The 25269-nt window shown below is 41.1% G+C and overlaps 1 protein-coding gene across 1 annotated transcript in view; it reads right to left on the bottom strand.

Moving 5' to 3' along the window:
* The window catches only part of pag1 (phosphoprotein membrane anchor with glycosphingolipid microdomains 1), a 101150-nt gene that overhangs the window by 3289 nt on the left and 72592 nt on the right, over positions 1-25269 (bottom strand). Inside the window, exons 2-6 of the mRNA XM_034160470.1 lie at positions 17212-17443; positions 15775-15832; positions 13076-13172; positions 11123-11292; positions 10601-11035 (exon numbers count right to left, since the gene is read on the bottom strand). Of these exons, the coding sequence (XP_034016361.1) occupies positions 10601-11035; positions 11123-11292; positions 13076-13172; positions 15775-15832; positions 17212-17399 (948 nt within the window). The 5' untranslated portion in view covers positions 17400-17443. The remainder of the gene's footprint in view (positions 1-10600; positions 11036-11122; positions 11293-13075; positions 13173-15774; positions 15833-17211; positions 17444-25269) is intronic.

Raw genomic sequence — 25269 nt, 5'->3', positions numbered from 1 at the left:
AAAATATGTTCTTCCAATTCATAGACCCAATGTAGCTGACAAGTTTGAATAAAATAGAGTTAGTCATTCTTAAGATATCTTGAAAATATACGATGGTGGGTTTTTTTTTTTTCGAAGTACAGCTGAAAAAATGGATCATCTTAGGACCCTGTCCCACTGGCGTTTAGGAGGATTTGCGCATGAAATGAGGAGACAAAGCGTCTGCAACAAAGGTAGGCGGAAATGACAAATGTCCCGGGGTGGATCAGCGAATACATGAGGAAGAAAAGCGGATATAACAGGGAACAGAAGCAAAGGCGACCGCGGAGGCGCCCCCATGAGGGGCACAGCGGCCGTGATGCACTCGCTTCATCCGTGCCCACTCTGTCTGCATGCGCGACATACCATTTGCGACCCTGATGTGGCCGTGCTGGGCACGCGTCATATCTGTTTTGCACGCTGTCCTGGTCCATCGCCAAGCCGCGCCAACCCGTCGGTTGCGGATATCAGCGGATGACAGGGGATATGCGGCGCGTTGGTTGTGTATGTCCTGCGTATGTCTTCAGTATGTGTTCAGGCAGTGATGCAGATCTCATCCGCAGCAGGATTTTTGAGCCGCTCAAAAATCCTGGCTGCGGACATGCGTTCCTCTGCGGATGATCACGGACGTGTTCAGATGGCGGCCGACTCATACAGGAATGTTACACGGTTATTGCGGTTGTTTGGCAGATGTGGGCCACTTTTGTGGGCATTCCATCCGCAAATCCTCCTAAGTGCCAGTGGGACAGGGCCCTTAGATTCAGGGTCTTGACTTTTACATGCCATACACAACTGCAATGCCAAATACCTGTGAAGCAAGTATGCCTCCCAGAAGTGAAGCACCTATTCTACTAACTAAATTACAGTGTTAAATGATGGCGTAACACAGAAATTGCACTAAAATGAGAGTGCCTCAGAAATCAGTTAAGTAAGTCAGCAACTGAAGAGTAGCTGTGATGGAAACTCTGAGCTTGTGGTGAGTCATCAACCAACTCACAAACAGCCAAGAAATATGGTGTGAGTGTAATGTTAGGCGATGGTGAACCCATAGGACCATCTTAAGAATCAGAACAGCTTACTGTGGAGCTAAAAGTGGCAATGTGTCAGTACGTGATTAAAAAAGGAATGAGCGGTTGGTCATAAAATGTGCTTTTATTATTAGCGTTATTTTAAAAAGCATTCTCATTATAAACAAGAACACTTCAGAAAGAATTCAGAAAATCTTTTTCCAATAATATGCCTCGGGCAGGGGGAGTCATGTTCAGAACAATACACAAGAGTCCACAGAGTTACAGACCAAGGAAATTACAAGAGTGTATGCCTCTACTGATGATGTTAAAAGTGCTTTTATATAGTCAAATAAGTTCTTGCTAAAGGAGGCAGCTCTCAAAAATGAGTGACCATGCAAGAACGTGTCTCATGAGAGAAGCCATCATGACATCCATGACAACTGTGATGGCTTATGGGGTTATGGCCCTGTCCACACACAGTGGTGGGCACAGATAACCAAAAAATTAACTTCAATAACAGGTAATCAGATAACTGAAAAGTTATCTTTTATAAAGCTAAACCGATAAACCACACAAAAATGTATCTGAAGTTACAGATAACCGATAAATTCCAGTATTGTCTCCAGTACACTTACAACTACTAACAAGCTGATTTTGAGTTTTAACACCACGATCGCTTCTGGTAGCATCAAAAGCGGCAACAGACCCAAACAATGAGTCAGCACTTCTGTCTTTGAACATCCTGCCCCATGCTGGAAGCTCTTGTTTAGTACATGGCTTCCAGCACAGAAGCAAGTTGAGAGGAGCCACGAAGCTCAACTCTACTCAATCACAATGCTGCCATCAGGCGGAGGTCTTGAAAAATAAAGCAGTGCCGAGTTATGGTTTGGTGTATAAATAAAATGAATACTGATAGAATAATTCCATTAATGTCAATTCTGTGATTTGTACAAAGTTAAAATATAACATATATCTTTTAATGTTGAATAATGCACTAATTCTGAAGTTCTGTAACAAACACAGACAGATCACAAAGGATTCTGGGTAAAATGTGCCTCCGCTAACACTGATTGGTTGACTCATTCATTATATAAACCAACACATTAATGTGAGGTGTGTCGTGTGTTGGCGTTTACAGATAAATGTGCTTTTGTAAAATATTCCATTTTTTTATTTGTAAAAAAAAGGCATTTTCAAAAAAAATAAATAAATAAAAATTGCTAAGTTGTAATTAGAGCTTTTGTAAATCATCATCCAAGGTGAAGATTTTCAGAAACTCAGTATCAGTGTTAACATCTCTGGTTTACGTGTATATAAGGATAATAGAGTTTTTGTCTCCCTCCCAAGCTTCTGATTGGTCAGCATGGCTATACGGTTTAGGTTATATTGCCACCTGTTGCTTTGGCATGCTCTTAACAGCAGTGGAAAATGTGTTTTGTTTTTTCATGTGGTTGGAGATTAAAAAACAAAACACTGCTTGGGTGGACCAAATAAGGGTAATTCTACGTTAACGGAATTACAGTTGGAGCACATTTTTAATAGCTGCTGCTTTAATAGCTGCTTAATATAGCTGCTGTTGTAATTCCGTTAGTGTACAATTGCCCAGGAACAGAAGAGTTTCCCATGGGCCTTCTGGCATACTGCAGCTGAAATATCTTCTTTTTCAGAAAAAAAAAAAAACCTTAACTACATTGATAAGTTCTCCAGAATATTAACATCAGTGGAAAATCTATATTTGAATGTCTGACAGCAGACTCTGATCAATAATGTAGTATTACCAAGAAAAGAGAAACAAGCTCTCTCTGAAGCATATGCTGGTGTTACATTTAACTGCTAGTTCATTAAAACAATTATCAGTTTATATTAGAGAGCGTGACGGTTCAAGCAGCCAAAACATCTCTAGAGTCTAACAAGAACCTCAATATTCCTACTGGCAAAGAGTAAAAACACCTTCTATCACATTAAATGTTTAGACGGAACTGAGAACAAAAAAACGGCTTACTTGATGCAATGAATAAATTCAGATTTACTAAGAGGTCAGCGTTGATTCATATGAACAAAAAAACCAAAAGTTATAATTGTGCTGAGGCTCAGTGCTTGTGCTCGTCAAGGGTGCGATGTACCTCCAAACACGCCATGCACTTATGTTCTGAGTGAAAACTGACCTCATCCATCAAAGCACTCACCCCAGCTGCGCCTCACGCATGTACACACTTCCCTGGCTTTTACCTCAAAGAGTGTAAATCAATGCAATTACTTTTAGGATAATTCATGTTTGGAGACACGATTACGTTAATAATTCCATCAGAATGCGGGACGCAGAAGATGCCTTTTGGTCATGCCGGAGGGTAAAATGTTCACGCAGGTGCCTTGACCCAGCCACGACACTGCAAAAAATGGTTTATTTGCTGATCCTGTGATCTGTACAAGCAAAGGTTTTGATATGCAGTTTTGGTTGTAAATTTACAGGCACTTGTGGCCATGAAAGACAATAACGGGACGTCATAGATTCCTGTGAAGTCTTATTTTACTAGGGCAGAATAATTGTGCAATACATTTATTTACACAGAAAAGTCACAAAAATCTGTTGCAGAAATTGCCATCTAATTTTGGTTTTCAGAAAACAGGGTCAAAATTATACATAAAGAACATCCAATAGCAGGTAGCTCAGTAGAATAAGGACTTGGGCTACCAATATGTAGGCCTGGGTTTGATTCTTGGCCATGCTACCTGCCCGTGTCCTTATAGAAAACATAATCTGCATTGTTTCAATCTCTACAGCTGTAATTGTGCACTGGCCTTGGCTTGGGAAGTAAACTGCAATGGACTGTCATCCTGTCCAGGAGAGTTATAGGTTCTTATCCACTCCACATTACGGAATATAAGGGTAAGCACCAACACATGTGGGCCTCAGGATTTTTATAGGATTTATGTTATCTTCTTCTACCCCAATAGAAAAATTACCAAAGGATAATAAATAAATACTATTTTTTGGTTAGACTCGCTTCGAAGCAGAAAGGTCATGTTTGTTTGTGTCTGCAGCAATATCTTTATAACACAAAGAACAATTTCAATCAAACTTGGTGGAGAAACTCAATATACGATGCATCCAGAAAGTATTCACAGCGTTTTCCACATTTTGTTATGTTCCATCCTTATTCCAAAATGTAGTAAATTATTTTTTTTTTTCCCCTCAAAGTTCGACTCACGACACCCCATAATGACAAGATGAAAAATTTAAATTTTGCTCATTACTTTGTTGATGCATCTTTTGCAACAATTACAGCCTCAAGTCTTCTTGAATATGATGTCACAAGCTTGGCACCCCTATCTATGGGCAGTTTTGTCCATTCCTCTTTGCAGCACCTCTCAAGCTCCATCAGGTTGTATGGGGAGCGTCGGTGCACAACCATTTTCAGATCTCTTCAGAAATGTTCAATCAGATTCAGGTCTGTACTCTGGCTGGGCCACTCAAGGACATTCACAGAGTTGTCCTGAAGCCACTCCTTTGATATCTTGGCTGTGTGCTTAGAGTCATTGTCCTACTGAAAGATGAGTCGTCACCCCAGTCTGAGGTCAAGAGCGCTCTGGAGCAGGTTTTCATCCAGGATGTCTCTGTACATTGCTTCATTCATCTTTCCCTCAATCCTGACTAGTCTCCCAGTTCCTGCTGCTGACAAACATCCCCACAGCATGATGCTGGCACCCTCATGCTTCACTGTAGGGATGGTGCCTGGTTTCCTGGCATTCACGCCAGAGTTCAATCTTTGTGTCATCAGAGAATTTTGTTTCTCATTCTGAAAGTCCTTCAGGTGCCTTTTGGTAAACTCCAGGTGGGCTGCCATGTGCCTTTTACTAAGGTGTGGCTTCTGTCTGGCCACTCTACCATACAGACCTGATTGGTGGATTGCTGCAGAGATGGTTGTCCTTCTGGAAGGTTCTCCTCTCTCCACAGAGAATGTTGGAGCTCTGACAGAGTGACCAATGGGTTCTTGGTCGCCTCCCTGATTAAGGCCCTTCTCCCCTCAGTTTACAGTTAGCTCAGTTCAGACGGGCGGCCAGCTCTAGGAAGAGTCCCGGTGGACCTGAACTTCTTCCATTTACAAATAATGGAGGCCACTGTGTTCATCCGGACCTTCAAAGCAGCAGAAATGTTTCTGTACCCTTTCTGAGATTTGTGCATTGGCACAATCCTGTCTCCGAGGTCTACAGACAATTCCTTTGACTTCATGCTTGGTTTGTGCTCTGACATGCACTATCAACTGTGGGACCTTATATGTAGACAGGTATATGCCTTTCCAAATCATGACCAATCAACTGAGTGATTGATGATCAGTGGAAACAGGAGGCACCTGAGCACAATTTTGAGCTTCATGGCAAAGGCTGTGAATACTTATGTACATGCAATGCCTTTGTTTTTTTAATAAATATGCAAAAATCTTTTAAAAAAGTAATTATGGGGTACTGTGTGTAGAATTTTGAGAAAAAAAAATAATTTCATCCATTTTGGAATAAGACTGTAACATCACAAAATGTGGAAAGTGTGAAGTTCTGTGAATACTTTCCGGATGCACTGTACCAATATCTCACAGAGGTCTTCAAATTCATAAATCTAAAGTCAAGGTCAAATCAGAGGTCATCATCTAAAATATATCAATGACCATATCTTAAGAGCTACATAAGATATCGAAACCATCCCTGTCCAATGAACATAATCAATAATTGCACTGAAACAAGCACAAATCCTTCAGCTTTAATGTAATTTCCTTTAACTACAGGTGGCATAAATGTACTGACATGTTGAATACCCAAGATTACCTGGACCGTGTCCACATATATCCCTGCATCCCAGTCAGATGGGTCTAATTTATTACCTCCACCTTACACAAAAAGCCCACAGGCGATGCACAACCACTGCAGAGTAGTTTGTGACGGCTCCATAACTCCATGGAGCCAGAGACGCTGTGAATGATGGGGCCTGTAAAAGCTGAACGCGTGTGTTTATACTGTACTGAACGATAAAGCTGAGACCAGGGCTGTGCACGTGCACGAGCGGACTGTTCCTGAGGGGATTCCACCGCATTGTTGTATGCATAGATGCGCGTGAATAGGAGAGTTTTTCGAGCCGCTGTCATCCATCATAATTCCAGACAAACTGTCATATCGTGATGGTGGCCAGCTGGTGCTCACTAAGCTCAGACACACACACACACACACACACACACACACACACACACACACACACACACACACACACACACACACACACACACACACACACACACACACACACTCGGGTCTGACATGACAAATCATACACGAGGAGTCCGTAACAAACAGGGTTAATTTTAAATTAGCCTCAGGTAGGTAATGTGGAGCAGAATGAATGTAACTACAGGGAAGTAATCGGGGGGGGGGGGGAAGAAATGCTGATTTCATGCTGACTAGGTGTGTCGGCAAGGTGGATTGTGGGTGACTTGGCGGTGCACTGGGGCTCATGATGACATTTTGACTTATGATGACGACAATATTCTAACCATGTCCTACACTCACAGACGTCACAACACACATGTACGAGGTCTGTCTGTAAAGTATAGGTCCTTTTTATTTTTTTCAAAAACTATATGGATTTCATTCATATGTTTTTACGTCAGACATGCTTGAACCCTCGTGCGCATGCGTGAGTTTTTCCACGCCTGTCGGTGACGTCATTCGCCTGTGAGCACTCCTTGTGGGAGGAGTCGTCCAGCGCCTCGTCGGAATTCCTTTGTCTGAGAAGTTGCTGAGAGACTGGCGCTTTGTTTGATCAAAATTTTTTCTAAACCTGTGAGACACATCGAAGTGGACACGGTTTGAAAAATTAAGATGGTTTTCAGTGAAAATTTTAACAGCTGATGAGAGATTTTGAGGTGATTCTGTCGCTTTAAGGACTTTTCACGGTGCGAGACGTCGCGCTGCGCTCTCAGGCAGCGTCGTCAGCCTGTTTCAAGCTTAAAACCTCCACATTTCAGGCTCTATTGATCCAGGACGTCGTGAGAGAACAGAGACGTTTCAGAAGAAGTCGGTTTCAGCATTTTATCCGGATATTCCACTGTTAAAGGAGATTTTTTTAATGAAAGACGTGCGGATGGGTCCGCGCGTCGGGACGCAGCCGACGCAGCGCGGCGGCACAGGAAAAACACCTCCGTGTTGATAACCATTTGTTAAAATCCAGTTGGCTTTTGATGGCTTTCAGTGGAGTGAGTATATGAGAAATTGTTTATCAGCTGGAGATGTTCCAACTTGTCCTTAAGGCTTCCAGCAGAGGTGTTTTTCCTGTGACGGAGCGTCGCGGCGGCTGCGAGCCGACGCTGCAATCCGCCCGCACGTCTTTCATTAAAAAAATCTCCTTTAACAGTGGAATATCCGGATAAAATGCTGAAACCGACTTCTTCTGAAACGTCTCTGTTCTCTCACGACGTCCTGGATCAATAGAGCCTGAAATGTGGAGGTTTTAAGCTTGAAACAGGCTGATGACGCTGCCTGAGAGCGCTGCGCGACGTCTCGCACTGTGAAAAGTCCTTAAAGCGACAGAATCACCTCAAAATCTCTCATCAGCTGTTAAAATTTTCACTGAAAACCAGCTTAATTTTTCGAACCATGTCCACTTCGATGTGTCTCACAGGTTTAGAAAAAATTTTGATCAAACAAAGCGCCAGTCTCTCAGCAACTTCTCAAAGGAATTCCGACGAGGGGCTGGACGACTCCTCCCACAAGGAGTGCTCACAGGCGAATGACGTCACCGACAGGCGTGGAAAAACTCACGCATGCGCACGAGGGTTCAAGCATGTCTGACGTAAAAACATATGAATGAAATCTATAAAGTTTTTGAAAAAAATAAAAAGGACCTATACTTTACGGACAGACCTCGTATCCCATGTAAAAGTGATGCCTGGAAACTATGACGTAGTGCAACAACAAGGTTTTACCGTGATTGACTTTTAACTAGGTCACAAGTGTCACACAGCGGTCACATGCAAACCTGTCAAAGATTTTGGTCCTGACAGCATGTGAACCTGTTATAAATGTGACCTGGAAGTGTTTATGAATTATAAGATAAGATAAGATAAACTTTATTTATCCCGAAGGAAATTATTTTGTCAGCTTACCGAAACAGTAAATAGTGAGCAATGTTTGTTTTTTTACAATAAGTACAACCAGTTTATATGAAATGACTGGAAGACATTTGCACAACATGTTCAATAATATTGCACATAATTCTGAGTAACTGAATAACTCTGATCATTATGTATTCATCCTGCAGAAGGGGGAGGAATTATACAGTCGGATTTCCACAGGTAGGAAAGACCTCCTGTGGCATTCTGTGGTGCACCTCAGTGGTCTCAGTCTATGAGGACGTCAGTGTGGCATGCAGGGGGTGGAAGGTGTTGTCCAGGATGCTGAGCAGTTTCCTCAGCATCCTCATAATCGACAAGGGGTTTGATGTATGCACGTAAGCATTTTACTGTCCCCCCATCTGCAGAGCGGGGGACAGAAAGAACAACAAGGAAGCTGTGTTTTTTTTCCGTGTGTTAAAAATGCGGATAGGTATGTAATAACATAAAACAAAAGTGATATGAAGAGGAATTAACGAGGTATAATGTAAAGTGATACAGATCCGCTGACTGACTGTAATGTTTGTGATGTTATCAATCCAGTTCAATTCAGTTTATTTATAAAGCAGCAAATCTCAACAAAGTTGCCTGAAGGTGCTTCACATGGGTAAGGTCTAACCTTTCCATCCTATTACGTCAGCTACTAAACATCTGATGTAATCCTTTCCAGAGCTGTGTGTTGTTTGTTTTGTGCTTCTCTGAATGATCATGTGGAAGACAACACACACAGAGAGCAGAACTCCACATCACTCTCCCTTTAGTTACATTTTACAGCCTGTCTTCCCTCTGCCACCCTGTTCTCATCTACTTGCTTGCTCCCTTCTTCTATTCCTGTTCTCCTCTCTCACTCCCCTCTGCCATCCCATTCTCATCTCCTACCTTGCTCCTCTCCCCTACAGGTGCTTCATTTGTATGCCACGGGGATTCTTTCGTCCTTCGGCATCTCTGTCCTCTACGCTTGCTCATCCAGCCAGTGTTTTTTGAGTGTTACCCTCCCATCGTCTCTTTTTCCCTTTGTCATCTATCTGTTGCCATCTCCTGCGGTTGACACTCAAGCTGCTATTCTCTTCCTTTGACCCTGTTTTGTCACCTTCTTCTTCCTTGCTTTCCTGCAGCCTGGGTGAGGAATGCAAACTACTGATCCTCAGACAGAAGAGATTGTTTTATCGCATGTGACTTTGACTCATTTACAGCAACATACAAGCGACTGGTGCATGTAGTAGAGGAGCTCGGACCACCCCCTTTGCACCTCTTGTAGTACTAAGCCAAACCAACTTTTTGAGGTTCCTGAGACAACTCCAAAAACACATGTTCCCAAAAATTAAAAGCTGTCTTCAGTCCAGGTATTCCAGATGACACCCAAAGTGACCATTAAAATACCCAGCAATGGTTCCAGTTCAAGTTGTCTACGTAGATGTTGTTACCTGCCTGGTACCCTAGAAGACAAAAGGCAGACGAACAATGAATTCACTTAATAAATACTAAGCGACTTCTGTTGGGCCACCACAATCTTAAATTTGGTTCAATAGCATCTCTAAGAAACCAGCTCTAGTTATGAAACAGGCAAACTAACTCAAAGTATAAGTCACAGGCACTTTTGCCTTTGGCCCATCCGTAACTGGTGGCGCCTAAGGACCAGAATAGAAGAAAAGTCCTGGAGATGATTCATTAATCATCACTAATGATTAAAAACTATTGCAATTAAAATATTGGTTTATATTAAGAGCAATTTTGGTTCCCCAAAAATACAAATGCAGTCAATACGGAGAATAAAGAGGATACTTGCTGAGGATCTGAATACATATGATTTTAAGTCAGTGTTACAGGTTTCTGTTATCAATACTCATTATAAGACCAGTGGATTCTGTGAATTACCACATTGTCAAGTTTGGTGATGAAATTAACGACAGATGAATAAAGTTAATCATTAGTGTCACCAATGATAAGTGTGTCCATAGTCAGTATTTTCTTCAATACGGACCACCAATCATTTGAGATATTTCACTGAGGAACTTAATCGGTGCATTACATACTGATTTTACAGTCACAGACTAACCAGCTCCATAATGTTAATGTACGAGACAAGTTAAAAACACTGAACAGGCAAAAATGCTTCAGTGGAACGCAGCACCACCAAATGGACTGGAGGGTAAGGTAAGCGGCTAACTGTATAATCAATCGTCTTAAAAAGTTTATTTCCATTTATTGAGGTAAATGCCTGTGCTTACCTCCGTAGGGATCTTCTCCATGCTACCAGCCTCTTCTAATGACATTTTCACTTGTTCAGTTGCAAAAACAACTGGTTTACTCCGAGTGGTGTTTCTAGCTTTCTCCATACAATATACAAAATAGACCTCAGGTGTAAAAATGACAAAATTCCCCTTTAAGCATGTAAAATATAAAAATGTGTGCCCTCACCTCTCCATTGTGAAGGCTGGCCCCCGCCAGCCCATTCATCACCACTGGCTGGTTGTCACTTTCATCCATAACCTTCTCTGGTACCGGCGGAGGTAGGTCCTCCTCACATTCCTCCATAGGCCTGTCAGAAGAAACACTGGCACCATCTGTGTGCCTTTTGGCCTCCATGTCAGCGCTGTGGCGGCTCTTTTTATTCAGATCCACAGAGGCATACTCCACCGCGGCACTCAGGGGCAGGCGCTCAGGGGTGCAGGGGCTCAGGTGGCCGTTGAGGAGGGCAGGAGGATGATGATGGGGCCGGTCATCGGGGCTCAGCTGCACAAAGCCTTTGGGGACATTGTGCTGCACGGGCAGCTCTTTGAGCTCTTTGACCGTCTCATACAGTGAGTCCTCAACGCTGACATCACGGGACGCCACCGCGATCTCCTTCACCACCTTGGCATCACATACAGAGACAGATCTGTAAATAGTGAAATCATACTGTTTTTAAAATAGATCCTTGTAACATCATAAAGTTTTGACCTCGTATGTGCTGTCCCCTGAAGGCGGGGGCCCGTCCACGATGAGGCCATTGTTGGCGGGGATGCTGGGCAGCTCGCGGTCCTGAGGACATTTTGAGGATCTGAGCTCTGACTGGCTGGACAGCATGTCCTCTGAAGGTTGTGGACTGATGTCCTGTGTGTCTGTAAGAACTAGTGGGGTAAAAGACACAATATTTATTTTTCACTTCCTGCACAGTACTTTTTTAAGCACTTTTATTTTTTTTACACTCTCACCCATCTTCAACCACGCAACAGTGTAGTGGACGCAAATGGACAACAAACAGACACATTCACACCCACACACAGACACACCTATGGACAATTTAAGTTTTCCAAGCCATCTAACCTTTTGTGGCACTAGGTGTCAGGATCTGCTCTGGCCCAGGGTTCATGTCTGGGTTTTCCCCCTATTTTGGTCTAGGCTTCCACTGAGGATTTTACAGTTTTACTTTTCATATTATTATATGTTGTCATGTAAGTCTTGGTTTGGTTCTGTTTGTTTCTTTACTTTGTGTAATGCTTTTGTTACTGGTGTTCTTCTGTGTATCATTTATTTATGGTTTAGTCATTCATTGCATTACCTAGTCCCTGGTTTTGATTTGTTCATCATTTATTTCCTATTCTGTCAATAGTTTGTTTTGTCATATTTAGTGTATTCACTTTCCTGTGTCATGTCCTCTCTTTAGTTATTATCACTGGTTTTCCACTCCTCGAATTGCCACCTTAGTTTTAGTTTCGCCCCCTCTGTCTTGTTTGTTTTTATTATGGCTAGTCAAGCACGTCACATTTTGCACCATTGGGTTTTCTGTCACTTAATTATGTTGCCCCAGTGCACTTTGCTTTTGTCTTACAGCACTCTCTTGCACTCACCTTTGTCTTCCCCGGTCACGCCCCCTTCCAGCACTTTCTGCACACCTGATCATCATTTCACTCCCTGATTCTTCCACTGGTATTTAAGCCCTCACAGTCTTACAGTCCCTCGCCAGATTGTTGCATTTTGCACTTTCCAGCCTCGCACCTTTGTCTTGTTTTGCCTTGTAATATTTCTGACCTTGCCTGCGTTATCGACCTCCACCTCGTCTTATCCCTGAACTCTGCTCGTTTTTTGACTTTGCCTCTGCCTCAGTCCTGTGAACTCCTGTTGCCGTGTATTGAGAACTGTGCTTGTTTTTGGACTCTGCCTCAGCTCGCTACCTGCCTGTCCCTCCACTTCGTTGACTGATTTCCTGTGTACCGAACCTATTGCCTGCTTACCAGATAAAGCTATTTTTCTTAATCCAACTCCTGTGTCTGTGAGTCTGCATTTGCCTCCTACAACCTACAGGGTCAAGCCACCTCAAACCATGACACTCGGCAACACTGAATATTTTATAACTGATGTAAAAAAAAAATACAGCTAATCAGCAGCTATGGAAATATAAATAAATAAACATAGTGGGGAGATGAGATATTTTACCAGAAAGAAGAAATTCATTATCATGTAGTTGACAAGGAAGATAAACTAGTTCTTTTTTTTAACAAACCTTGTAATTTTTTACAGCATTAGCAAGGTTGTGCATTACAAATTTATGGAGAGTTTGGTAGAGAGGTAAAGAAGAGAGGGCAGGCAGGGTGGAGTGGGTGGAGAAGGAGTGATTTGTGACCAAAGAATATCTGCAAGAGTGAAGGGGAAAGTCTGCAAGACAGTAGTGAGACAGTGAGTGGCACTAACAAAAAGACAAACGCAGAGCTGAAGATGTTGCAATTCTCTTTGGGAGTGACGAGAATGGACAGGATTCGGAATGAACATATCAGAGGGACAGCTCAGGTGGGACGGTTTGGAGACAAAGTCAGAGAGGTGAGATTGAGATGGTTTGGAGATGTACAGAGGAGGGACAATAAAAGTTGAAACAAGGGAACGTGTCCTTTAAATGTCATGTAAAGGTTGTCTGACCTGTACCGCTGGTTAGAGGTCCGTTGTGAGAGCTGCTAACAGCCATGTCAGTACCTGGACTGTCTGCTGATTGGCTGATGGTCTCTCTTTCTGACATCTGCCCAACACAGACGCTTATCAGTGACACATTTAGGTCAGACACTAACAAACCAACAAGTGTTAGCCAATCAAAATCATTGCATTTTGATGGTAAAAATTTGTATTTGTTCATTCCATGTTGTGTAATTTTGTTATTGATAACATCAAGGTCACCATCATGATGGTAAGCACTTGGGTGAACAGCACTCTTTGCAATATCTCATAACTGTGTTGGTGCAATCAGAAATTTGAAAATAAATATGGTGTCTTTTGGCAAAAGCTCTTTTATCTCAAACTGAAAAAAAAAACGTATTTAATTTAGATCATGTTGGCGCTTATGTTTTTGTACAGAAGCTTGAATTTAAAATTTTATTTTCATATTATTAAAAAAAAACATTTCTTAATTTTTTTCCATGAGTACTGATATGTATGCACACAACTGTATATCTGGAATTAAATAGAGCCTTTAAAAAAATCTATTAAAATAATTACTAAAGAAATGAATTTCTATAAGGAGAAATAATTCAGTTCTCTTTATTCTGATAATAACATACAGTATGTTAAACATTACATTTCACCCCCATGCAGGAAGCGGGCTGGAGTTCAGCCTTGCTCAAGAGCGCTTTCCAAATGAGTTCTGGTTTCCTTTTTGTTACATCACATGGCAACATCAACACCAATTAAAGAGAGCGCGCCTTCGATTACCAATAATCAGCACTTGTTAACGACAAATAACTAAATATCAACACTAATTAACACAGAGCGTGCATAAAGGATGAATTAGTGAGCATTTTTCCATCGATAAATATATAATCCACAGCAGTGACACCCTCAGGATGTTCTTTGTTTAGGTTTGTTGTTTTTCTTCCTGCTGCACTGTGGTGCAAGTTTGAAAAAGCTCTACACCTCCATCTAGTGGCCATCAAACCTCATAACACCGGCTGCTGCGATGGACCTCTGAAAATTGCTTTGCAAGCCAGTTAAACTAATCTCCTGAATTATTTACCTCCACCAAGGAGGATATGTTTGTTTGTCAAAAACATATGGATCGTTTTAAATGAAACTTGGACCTTGAAAAAAAGTTAAATTTTAATGCAGATTTTTTTTTTTTACATCATCCATTAATCTCACATAGTTTTTTTAAAAGCTAATGCAGGCATGTAGAATTTTAATGTCAATAAACACTAAACAAATAAATGCATGCTTGGCAGTGCCTCCTCCTCATGTTTTTTTTTCTAACTTTCTTAAACATACTGTACGACAGTGAACGTATTATTGTTTCTGCAGAAATGCAGTTTCTTTTCATATTTTTTAAAACAAATAAATCAATCAAAGGATACATAGGATTTTGTATATTTTCTTCAAGAAAGCAAGATATTAGAACATGAATTTCAGATGAAAATACACGATTACGTTCTCCACAAAAAACAGCAGACGGCAAAAATAAGCAGTGCATAATAAACTTATCAACTGCAAATTACTACCTTCATGAGTGGGAACAAGTGATTCCATTTTGGTAGAGACTCAAATATTGATTCTAGACTTCCTTTTTTATGTTTCTACACCATTGAGGAATATTAAAATACTATAATAAGATTACTACTCTATTAACAACAACAACAACAATAATAATAATAAAAATCAAGGGAAAAAACAATATGGACAATATGGTCACAAAAAGATCTGGTTATGATCAATCTGCGTGCGTTTGCACTTTGTGTGCAACCACGGCCCAGGTGACAGAGTGGATTGTCCATTAAACAAAAGGTGAGCCGATCAATCCCTGACTGTCTGTGGAAGTGTTCTTCAGTACGACACTGTATCTCACATCGCTGCAGGTTATAAGCAGTAAAACAGGCCACGGGGAGAACATCAATTATAAAAGCAACAGCTGAAAAAAGATTAACTACTTGTACAAGAGAAGAAACAAACCCAAAGCGCATTCCTCATTAATAAACGAAAATGACCCTGTTTGATTGGAGCCGTGCAGCGGGACCACGAATCAGGAGTCTCTCTAATCTGGCAACAACGTGAGTATAACAACACACATGGCGTGACTGCAGCACCAGTTCTTATGACCAGAAACTAGTGACTTTTACCAGCTAACTAACAACTGAGTTAATGAGGGGAGGTTCAATCAGCCGGGTTTGCTGAATATGTGTGTAGTAACAAATGTCACAGGACGTGCACGTGTGTGATTAAGGTGGAGAGAGGCGTGTGCATGTGCGCTATTAGCGGCTCCGCTTGCTGTCGACTTGCAGCAGCACTGTTTGCAACTTCCTGTACGTACACTTGTCACAGTCTGTGGGTGTTTTATTTGAATTCATCAGTGACCTTTAATCCCTGATGCTGCTGACCTCTGACCTCTGACATCCGTCACTAAACAGTGCATCTCTCAGTGGACGAGGAAAACTGAATGTAATTTTTTTTTCTTTCGTAACAAGTCTTGCTTCCATTTGAGGCAAAGAAAGAAAAAAAAGGAAATAAATCTTTGCGTGCTTTCAACGGGTGCCCCGCCCAGGAGACGTCACACTCTCATCCACTTCACGCAGCGAAATCTGGAAACATTTTTTTCACAATTAAATAAAAATATAGTAATTCTGATGAAAACTTCAACTCACTCCGTTCACGAGGTTCTCGTGGTCTGCTGCTGGGTGTCCACTGCCGGCTTTTTTCTGCCTGGAAACAGCAGAATGGAGAGATGAGTCAGCAGTGAGGATGAATGATGGAGCGGGATGTCGAGAGCGTCAGCCTCGACTCAGCAATTTCATATCATCAGCCTCAAGCTCAACTAAAAGTGCCGCCTCGTGCTCAAAACCAAAGGAAACAGTTTCAGAGAAGCTCAGATCATAAGTATTTGGACAGTTTTCTACACACCTCCATAGTAGCTGTGATGTAAAGGTGTTTTGAGGTGCTTACATACATATTGGCTGAATAATAATAATAATAATAATAATAATGCATCATTTTTAACATTTTCTGATATTTGGAGGAAAACACCCTTTATACATGTATATGGTTAAATGCCCTTAGATTAGAGCGGGCAGTTTGCATTTTAAATTTAAAATGATAAATCTGGAGAAGAGAAACATGATTAAGGTGAATAATTACTTATATTGTAATAAAAGCTGTATAAGATACAGTTCCTGCTGAAATTTACATTCATATATATATATATATATATATATATATATATATATATATATATAATTTTTATCTATTTTTTACTGAAATTATTGGTATAATTTTTATTTATTTTTTTACTGAAATGATTGGTTTGACTAATTATTATTATGATGAATTTACTGGCTCAATCATTTATTATCATGATGAGTTAGGCATTAGATTTATTATTACCATTCTGATTTTATTTGTTAGCTTATGTCACATGGGCAGCAAGGTAGCTTAGTGGTTAGCACTGTTGCCTCACAGCAAGAAGGTCATGGGTTCGATTCCTGCATGTGGCCTTTCTGTGTGGAGTTTGCATGTTCTCCCTGTGTGTGCATGTGTTCCCCCCCCGCGCTGTGACCCTTAACTGGAGTAAGTGGTTAAAGATGAGTGAGTGAGATTATATCAAATTGTTCCATTATGTGGTCAGTATAAAATATTAATAGATTTGGAATAGGTTTACGTGTCTTTACTTCTATTTAAAATCAATTCAGACTAAAAAAAATAGTTAAATTTAAATAAAAAGATAGAATTATAATTAAATAGGAAATACTTAAAAAAATTCTATTATTTGTTTTTAATTTGAGACATTTTTAAAATAACATTTTGTTTTCTTTTAAAGTGTCTTTAGTTTCACTCTGTTCTGGGAAAATGATCAAAGGATGGTGCATTGTTCTTATAATCTGCTTTTTTATTTGCAGTGCAAGCTTTTACAGAAAATGCATATTTAATGAATGAAATCTTTTATATATTTATTTCCCTTTATGTAGCTGTGTGTATTCTGCATTGCTGACCACTTCTCTGACACGATGTGCTTTTGCAGCGCTTTTAAGGGTGTCATTGTGCACAGCTGTCTACCACATACTTGAGGGTTTGGTGTGAGTTCTCACCCCTGACAGCTGGCGCACAGCAGCAGCACCACAGACAGTAACAGCACAGCGGTGAAGGCACTGAGGGTGCCAACCAGGATCAACTGCCCGCCGTTCACCCATGACGCCGCGCCTCCAGCAGCGGCCACCTTTGAGCCTGCGATGCCCGCCTCCGGCCCCCACCACACTCCACTCAGCAACGGAGCCATGATGTGTCACACTGCGTGAGGGGACGCCATCGGACAGGTACACGCTGCGGATATACAAAAAGAAAACAATCAATTTGCAATTACTGAGAAGAAACTGAAAAAACAGACCAGCTTTGAACAAACACCACAGTTTGATATGATATCATACGTTACCAGTGCTGCCAACTGTCCCACATTGGGCGGGACAGTCCCAGTACTTACCCCCGTGTCCCACATCCTGCATGAATGTGTTCAGGACGCCCATTAGTCCCACATTTGTGTGGGTCCAGGCATGCCCCCGGACCCCATAGTTACGCTTTACGCCCTTGGTGCTCGCGGCCATGTGTGGGTGTACCACACAGGTAAATTCAAATGTTGGCAGGTATGTGTTACCAAACACTGCAGAGCAAGTAGGTCTGTGGGATAGGAGTTGGGTTACCAATATGTAGGCCTATGTTTGATTCCCGGTGTATTTTGTCCACAGCCATTTCATCTGCTCCATCTCAGTCCAACCGGCTATAAGTGGGTACCAGCCTTGGCTGGAGAAGTAACATGTGATGGACTGGGGTCCCATCCAGGGAGATTTTAGATTCTCACACGCTTCACGCTACGAGATGCGAGGAAAAGCACCTGCCCTCAGAGCCTATATGGGACTATTTCTTCTAGCAGTGAAATTAAATATGCACAGGATAACTGTGTGCGTGTTTTCACTCCCCGGCTCTATAAATTACTGATACTGTTGCTGAGGATGAACAGTTTATTCATAGATACAGTCAGACCTGTTGTCATCTGGACCTGACGTGATCTGTCAGACAAATATACTGATTTTCATCCAAACTGAACATTAACATCTCAAAATGCCAATTTTAGCTCACCAAGTAAAAGAAAGTCATATACAGGCACTGAGGTCCATGGGGTCGGAACGTATGGTATCCATGGATACTGCAGCGTGAAGCAAATAAGAGTCTAAAACTCTTCCCAGGACAGTCCATCACAAGTTAGTCCCACAGTGAAGACTGGTAACCAGTTACAGCTGGATGGACTGGGACGAAGGAGATCAAATGTCCAACAGACACCAAAGTTGTCTATATATTGTTTGTCCACCTGCAAGTGCAGATAGCAATAATTCATAAAAAGTACTAAAGGAAACTTGTTTTTTGACACATATTACTGTCATCATGCATTTTGCATGATGGGGGGTGATGATCTAGTGGTTAAGCATTGGGCTTGAGACCAGAGGATCCTTGGTTCAAATCCCAGTTTGAATGGAAAATCATTAAGGGCCCTTGGGCAAGGTCCTTGATCCCCTAGTAGCTCCCGCTGTGTAGTGAGCGCCTTGTATGGCAGCACCCTGACATCGGGGTGAATATGAGGCATTATTGTAAAGCACTTTGAGCATCTGATGCAGATGGACAAAGCGCTATATAAATGCAGTCCATTTACCATTTCACACTGAGGATATTATGGGCTTTCAATTATTATTATCCAGCAGGTGGCAGCACAGAGCAACATCAGACTGCAGCACTGTGCATCAGTCTGCTGCAGTTGTTCCCCCAAAACACACACACACACACACACACACTGAAGCCTCTAAAACTGATGTGAGGACTCTGCGCACAATCTAAGTAATCTGATCACGTCCCTCTCTAACAGCCAAAGTTGTGTTTGACTGAACTGATGAAACCTCCTGATGCAAATGAAGGTGATTTATGATGCCGGAGATCCACAGATCATCTTAGAGAGCCCCCCCCCCAAACCAGCACTGCAATGACAAGCAAGGGTAGATAATCAGGTGGAGAATAAAGGCCGGAGTGAAAGTGTCAGCCAACGATTCAAACACACACACACACACATACACAGAGTGAGGAGGGTATTTTCTTTCCGCCTGTCCGTGTCTCTCCCTTCTTTTGCATCTTGTTCCTCCTTTCAGTCAGCTCAACAGCCTGCTGCAGCAGACTCAGTAATGACTGGGAGTGTGTGCAACAGCCAAACTCCTTTCTGGAGCATTGTGCACGCACGGGTGTGTGCATGTGTGTGTATATACAGAAGATGTGTGTTTTGTGCTGGTGATGAAAAACTCTACTGTGTCTCTCATCTCGGTGATGCTCATGTGACTGGGGAGTGTGGGAGCTGGAAAAGCAGCTTGTCTTCTCCAAGCATAATGGAAAGAAGAGTTTTGCAGAAAATCAGATGGTTAAACAATATACTTCATCCGTTTGAATTCCTGGATGAATGTTCAGGTTCATTATTACCTCCGCCAAGGAGGTTATGTTTTCGGTCGCGTTTGTTTGTTTGTCTGTCTGTCTGTCAGCAGGATAACTCAAAAAGTTTTGAACCGATTTTGATGAAATTTTGTGGAGTGGTTGGAAATGACAAGAGGAACAAGTGATTAAATTTTAGTGGTGATCCGGATCACGATCCGGATCCCAATGCTAACACATTACCATGTCTATGGCATTTTCAATGTTAAAAGTTAGCATTAAGCAGTTGCAGCTGTCATCACGTTCGGGTGCATTTGTTTTCAAATTGTAATATTTCTTAAATTTATTTTTGTTGAAATTTTGTGGAGTGGTTGGAAATGACAAGAGGAACAAGTGATTAAATTTTAGTGGTGATCCGGATCACGATCCGGATCCCGATGCTAACGTGTTAGCATGTCTACGGCATTTTCAATGTTAAAAGTTAGCATTAAGCAGTTGCAGCTGTGATCACGTTCGGGTGCATTTGTTTTCAAATTGTAATATTTCTTAAATTTAGTTTTGTTTATATATTAATAATTTAATGATTATTATATACAATTTTAGAGAAAGACAAAAAGAAATAGATCACTGTGCCAAGGAGGGAATCTCTTTAGGGTCAGTGACCCTATGGCCTTGTTTAGAGAAGTGTTTCATAAATGTTAAAAAATTCATATATTTGCAGTTTAGTTGAATAATACATTGAATTTTGTCTCTTATATGTTTTTGTCTATAAGCACATGCAATATCAATATCAGTGCTCAGATGACAGTAGCTTCTGGGAAAGGTGCAAGTTGCAATAAACTGTGATGCCAAGCGCTAAGGATACATGCTATCCAGTCACAGCAGATGAAACTTTTTTTTACTACTGAGCAAACATCATTGTTAGACTTTTTTAGGTTCAATGATTCCACGGCGTGTAGATGTTATGGCTTCAGTGACCCCATGGCCCTGGCCGAGGTTCTAGTTTTTTTTTTTTTTTGCAGTCTGTCTAAATGAAGTGGCCTGCTTCAGATGGTCAAAAATCAGGCACTAATTCTTCTTTGTCTCACGTATCCATCAATGTGCTTTCAGAACTGTGCAGACTGCTTCAAAGTTATTGAATAACTAAATTGGTTGTTGATGTTGACCTTCATCCTGCAGGGTGTTCTTGATCTTACAAAAAGGTGGAAAGTGCCTCCGTCATCCACTGCACTTATTTCTGGGTTTTCAGGCCTTTTAATTTTCTTGAGCTCAACAGTGTGCTCCTTCCTTTTAGGAATTTTCAATATTCATAGTCATTTACATTTCACAAAAAAAGCAGCAGGCTGAAGGCAATGGCTGTGTCTCAGTTGAGGGGCTGTATCCTTTGTGGGTTGTGTTTTACGAATATATGGCCTTTCGAATCAACAGAGGCCAAAACACCTGTTCTGAAATGAAATGGTCTCATCCAAGGAACATTTTGCAATTGCATCAGCAGCTTGTCTTCCCCTGTTGCTTAGCAACTTTGACAGCTCTAAGTGACAAGCTGCTGTACTGTATTGGACCTGTACTTCAATAATCGTTTCAATACTTATTCATAAACATTATTTCTTAACACTTTTGTTTTTATGTGTTCTAAGCATTTTGGGTCACAATGCATAGAACACTGCCATCTACTGGATGTGTGTGTGTGTGTGAGAGAGAGAGAGAGAGAGAGAGAGAGAGAGAGAGGCAGTCAGGGGAATTGTGTGTATATTTGTGTATTATGATGCACATAACTGGTGTATTCACATACACCTTCAGCCCTCTGAGGTGCTCGCTCTCTCTCTCTCTCTCTCTCTCTCTCTCTCTCTCTCTCTCTCTCTCTCTCTCTCTCACCATTCTGTTTGTGCAACAGTGGTTAACAACTGGATTTCACCACCTCTTAATCTCATCATCTAACAACACGTGCTGCAACCTCCACACCGACATCATCATCATCCATAACATTTGTAAAAATCACCTGTGGCGTATCGCCTTGCGACACCATGGTTGAGCTCCTGTTTTATTATGAAAACACTTGACCGCAAAGGCTTTGTGTCATCACAATGCGATCAGGTCATCCATCCTTCACTTAATTAACGTCCTATGAATTCCCTCTCAGGTCCGACAGCAGCGTCGTCTGAAAGGTTGGTGTCAAGATGTCACTGTTCCTCCTACTGTGTGCCAGCAAGCGTCTCGGTCTCTCTGCTGGCACTTATACCCGAATAATTACCAGCTGCCACAGCACTGTGTCACCATAGCAACATCATCTCCGCTCGCCAGCACTATTTACAGTGGGGGAAAACAATCCACAGAAATCTTTTAAACATGGAGGATTATTAACCTGCACTGGCAGCTGTGTTCGTTTGGTGAATTACTGCATTAAAGGGGTTTACAGTCAAATACGTGAAACAGCTTCACAGTCTCACAATTCTATGATGGTACTTGTAGAAATTCTTCTAATATAAGCGAAAGTTCAGCCTGAAATGGATCATAACCGGAGGCTATCAAATATGGCCATCAGGTATTGCGAAGGCTTTGTCTCTATATATATATATATAAATATATATATGCTAGCAAGAAATAAACATTTATAAAACTGAAAACACTGTTTTTAGAACCTAATAACACCTCTGAACTTATTTACAAGACATTTTGCGGAGGTTAGCGTGGTTAACATCAGTGGCTGGTCTAGCTAGCTGCAAAACCCTGTTTCGTTTGTGTGTAAACATAACATCTTTCTCATATATTATGTAAATGATAGCAAGAAATAAACACTTATAAAACTGAAAACGCTGTTTTTAGAACCAAGTAACACCTCTGAACTTATTTACAAGACATTTTGCGGCGTCAGTGGCTGGTCTAGCTAGCTGCAAAACCCTGTTTCGTTTGTGTGTAAACATAACATCTTTCTCATATATTATGTAAACGTTAGCAAGAAATAAACACTTATAAAACTGAAAACGCTGTTTTTAGAACCAAGTAACACCTCTGAACTTATTTACAAGACATTTTGCGGAGGTTAGCGTGGTTAACATCAGTGGCTGGTCTAGCTAGCTGCAGAACCCTGTTTCGTTTGTGTGTAAACATAACATCTTTCTCATATATTATGTAAATGATAGCAAGAAATAAACACTTATAAAACTGAAAACGCTGTTTTTAGAACCAAGTAACACCTCTGAACTTATTTACAAGACATTTTGCGGAGGTTAGCGTGGTTAACATCAGTGGCTGGTCTAGCTAGCTGCAAAACCCTGTTTCGTTTGTGTGTAAACATAACATCTTTCTCATATATTATGTAAATGATAGCAAGAAATAAACACATAAAACTGAAAACGCTGTTTTTAGAACCAAGTAACACCTCTGAACTTATTTACAAGACATTTTGCGGAGGTTAGCATGGTAACATCAGTGGCTGGTCTAGCTAGCTGCAAAACCCTGTTTCGTTTGTGTGTAAACATAACATCTTTCTCATATATTATGTAAATGTTAGCAAGAAATAAACACTTATAAAACTGAAAATGCTGTTTTTAGATCCAAATAACACCTCTGAACTTATTTACAAGACATTTTGTGGAGGTTAGCGTGGTAACATCAGTGGCTGGTCTAGATAGCTGCAAAACCCTGTTTCGTTTGTGTGTAAACATAACATCTTTCTCATATATTATGTAAATGTTAGCAAGAAATAAACACTTATAAAACTGAAAACGCTGTTTTTAGAACCAAGTAACACCTTTGGAGTCATTTTCAAGACATTTCGTGGACGTCACGTTAACGTCCGCTAAGTCAAAGCTAATTTCTGCTCTTGTCAAAAGCTCATTGACAGAGGGGTTTTATTGAACATATAAACATTGTACGTAAGACAATAGGATCTTAATAATTAATTAAACAACTGCAAATTATAAAGGAAATAATTCTCATACAGCAGAGGGTATTTTAGCATTGCACTAGATTTTTAGACTTGTGTAACACAGGTCATAGAAATCCATATTTTGAATTCTTGAGTAGGGTGTCTCTGAGACACACCCACTTACCCAGCAGCAAAAGAGCATGTGAGCAACAGCTTCTTTACATTTAAATCAACAAGCACAGAAACAGGCTGCTCCTTAAAAATCTGAATATACTACATGGATCTGTTTTAAGTACTGAGTTCTTCTGGCTTCTCCCTTTTTCACTCTGGGTCACCACACCAGATGTGATATAGATCTACATATTGATTTGGCACAAGTTTTACATCAGATACGCTGCCAGATGCAACTCCACATTACATGTACGGGTGGTCTTGAACCAGGAACCTTCTGCTTTAGAAGCAAGGGCACCAAACAAATCAAATCAAATCAATTTTATTTATATAGCGCCAAATCACAACAAACAGTTGCCCCAAGGCGCTTTATATTGTAAGGCAAAGCCATACAATAATTACAGAAAAACCCCAACGGTCAAAACAACCCCCTGTGAGCAAGCACTTGGTGACAGTGGGAAGGAAACACTCTCTTTTAACAGGAAGAAACCTCCAGCAGAACCAGGCTCAGGGAGGGGCAGTCTCCTGCTGGGACTGGTTGGGGCTGAGGGAGAGAACTAGGAAAAAGACATGCTGTGGAGGGGAGCAGAGATCAATCACTAATGATTAAATGCAGAGTGGTGCATACAGAGCAAAAAGAGAAAGAAACACTCAGTGCATCATGGGAACCCCCCAGCAGTCTAAGTCTATAGCAGCATAACTAAGGGATGGTTCAGGGTCACCTGATCCAGCCCTAACTATAAGCTTTAGCAAAAAGGAAAGTTTTAAGCCTAATCTTAAAAGTAGAGAGGGTGTCTGTCTCCCTGATCTGAATTGGGAGCTGGTTCCACAGGAGAGGAGCCTGAAAGCTGAAGGCTCTGCCTCCCATTCTACTCTTACAAACCCTAGGAACTACAAGTAAGCCTGCAGTCTGAGAGCGAAGTGCTCTATTGGGGTGATATGGTACTATGAGGTCCCTAAGATAAGATGGGACCTGATTATTCAAAACCTTATAAGTAAGAAGAAGAATTTTAAATTCTATTCTAGAATTAACAGGAAGCTGATGAAGAGAGGCCAATATGGGTGAGATATGCTCTCTCCTTCTAGTGCCTGTCAGCACTCTAGCTGCAGCATTTTGAATTAACTGAAGGCTTTTCAGGGACCTTTTAGGACAACCTGATAATAATGAATTACAATAGTCCAGCCTAGAGGAAATAAATGCATGAATTAGTTTTTCAGCATCACTCTGAGAAAAGACCTTTCTAATTTTAGAGATATTGCGCAAATGCAAAAAAGCAGTCCTACATATTTGTTTAATATGCACATTGAATGACACATCCTGATCAAAAATGACTCCAAGATTTCTCACAGTATTACTAGAGGTCAGGGTAATGCCATCCAGAGTAAGGATCTGGTTAGACACCATGTTTCTAAGATTTGTGGGGCCAAGTACAATAACTTCAGTTTTATCTGAGTTTAAAAGCAGGAAATTAGAGGTCATCCATTTCTTTATGTCTGTAAGACAATCCTGCAGTTTAGCTAATTGGTGTGTGTCCTCTGGCTTCATGGATAGATAAAGCTGGGTATCATCTGCGTAACAATGAAAATTTAAGCAATGCTGTCTAATAATACTGCCTAAGGGAAGCATGTATAAAGTGAATAAAATTGGTCC

This window comes from Thalassophryne amazonica, chromosome 20, assembly GCF_902500255.1.
Source record: "Thalassophryne amazonica chromosome 20, fThaAma1.1, whole genome shotgun sequence".
Taxonomy (NCBI): Eukaryota; Metazoa; Chordata; class Actinopteri; order Batrachoidiformes; family Batrachoididae; genus Thalassophryne; species Thalassophryne amazonica.
This window is presented reverse-complemented; position numbering and strand designations above follow the sequence as displayed.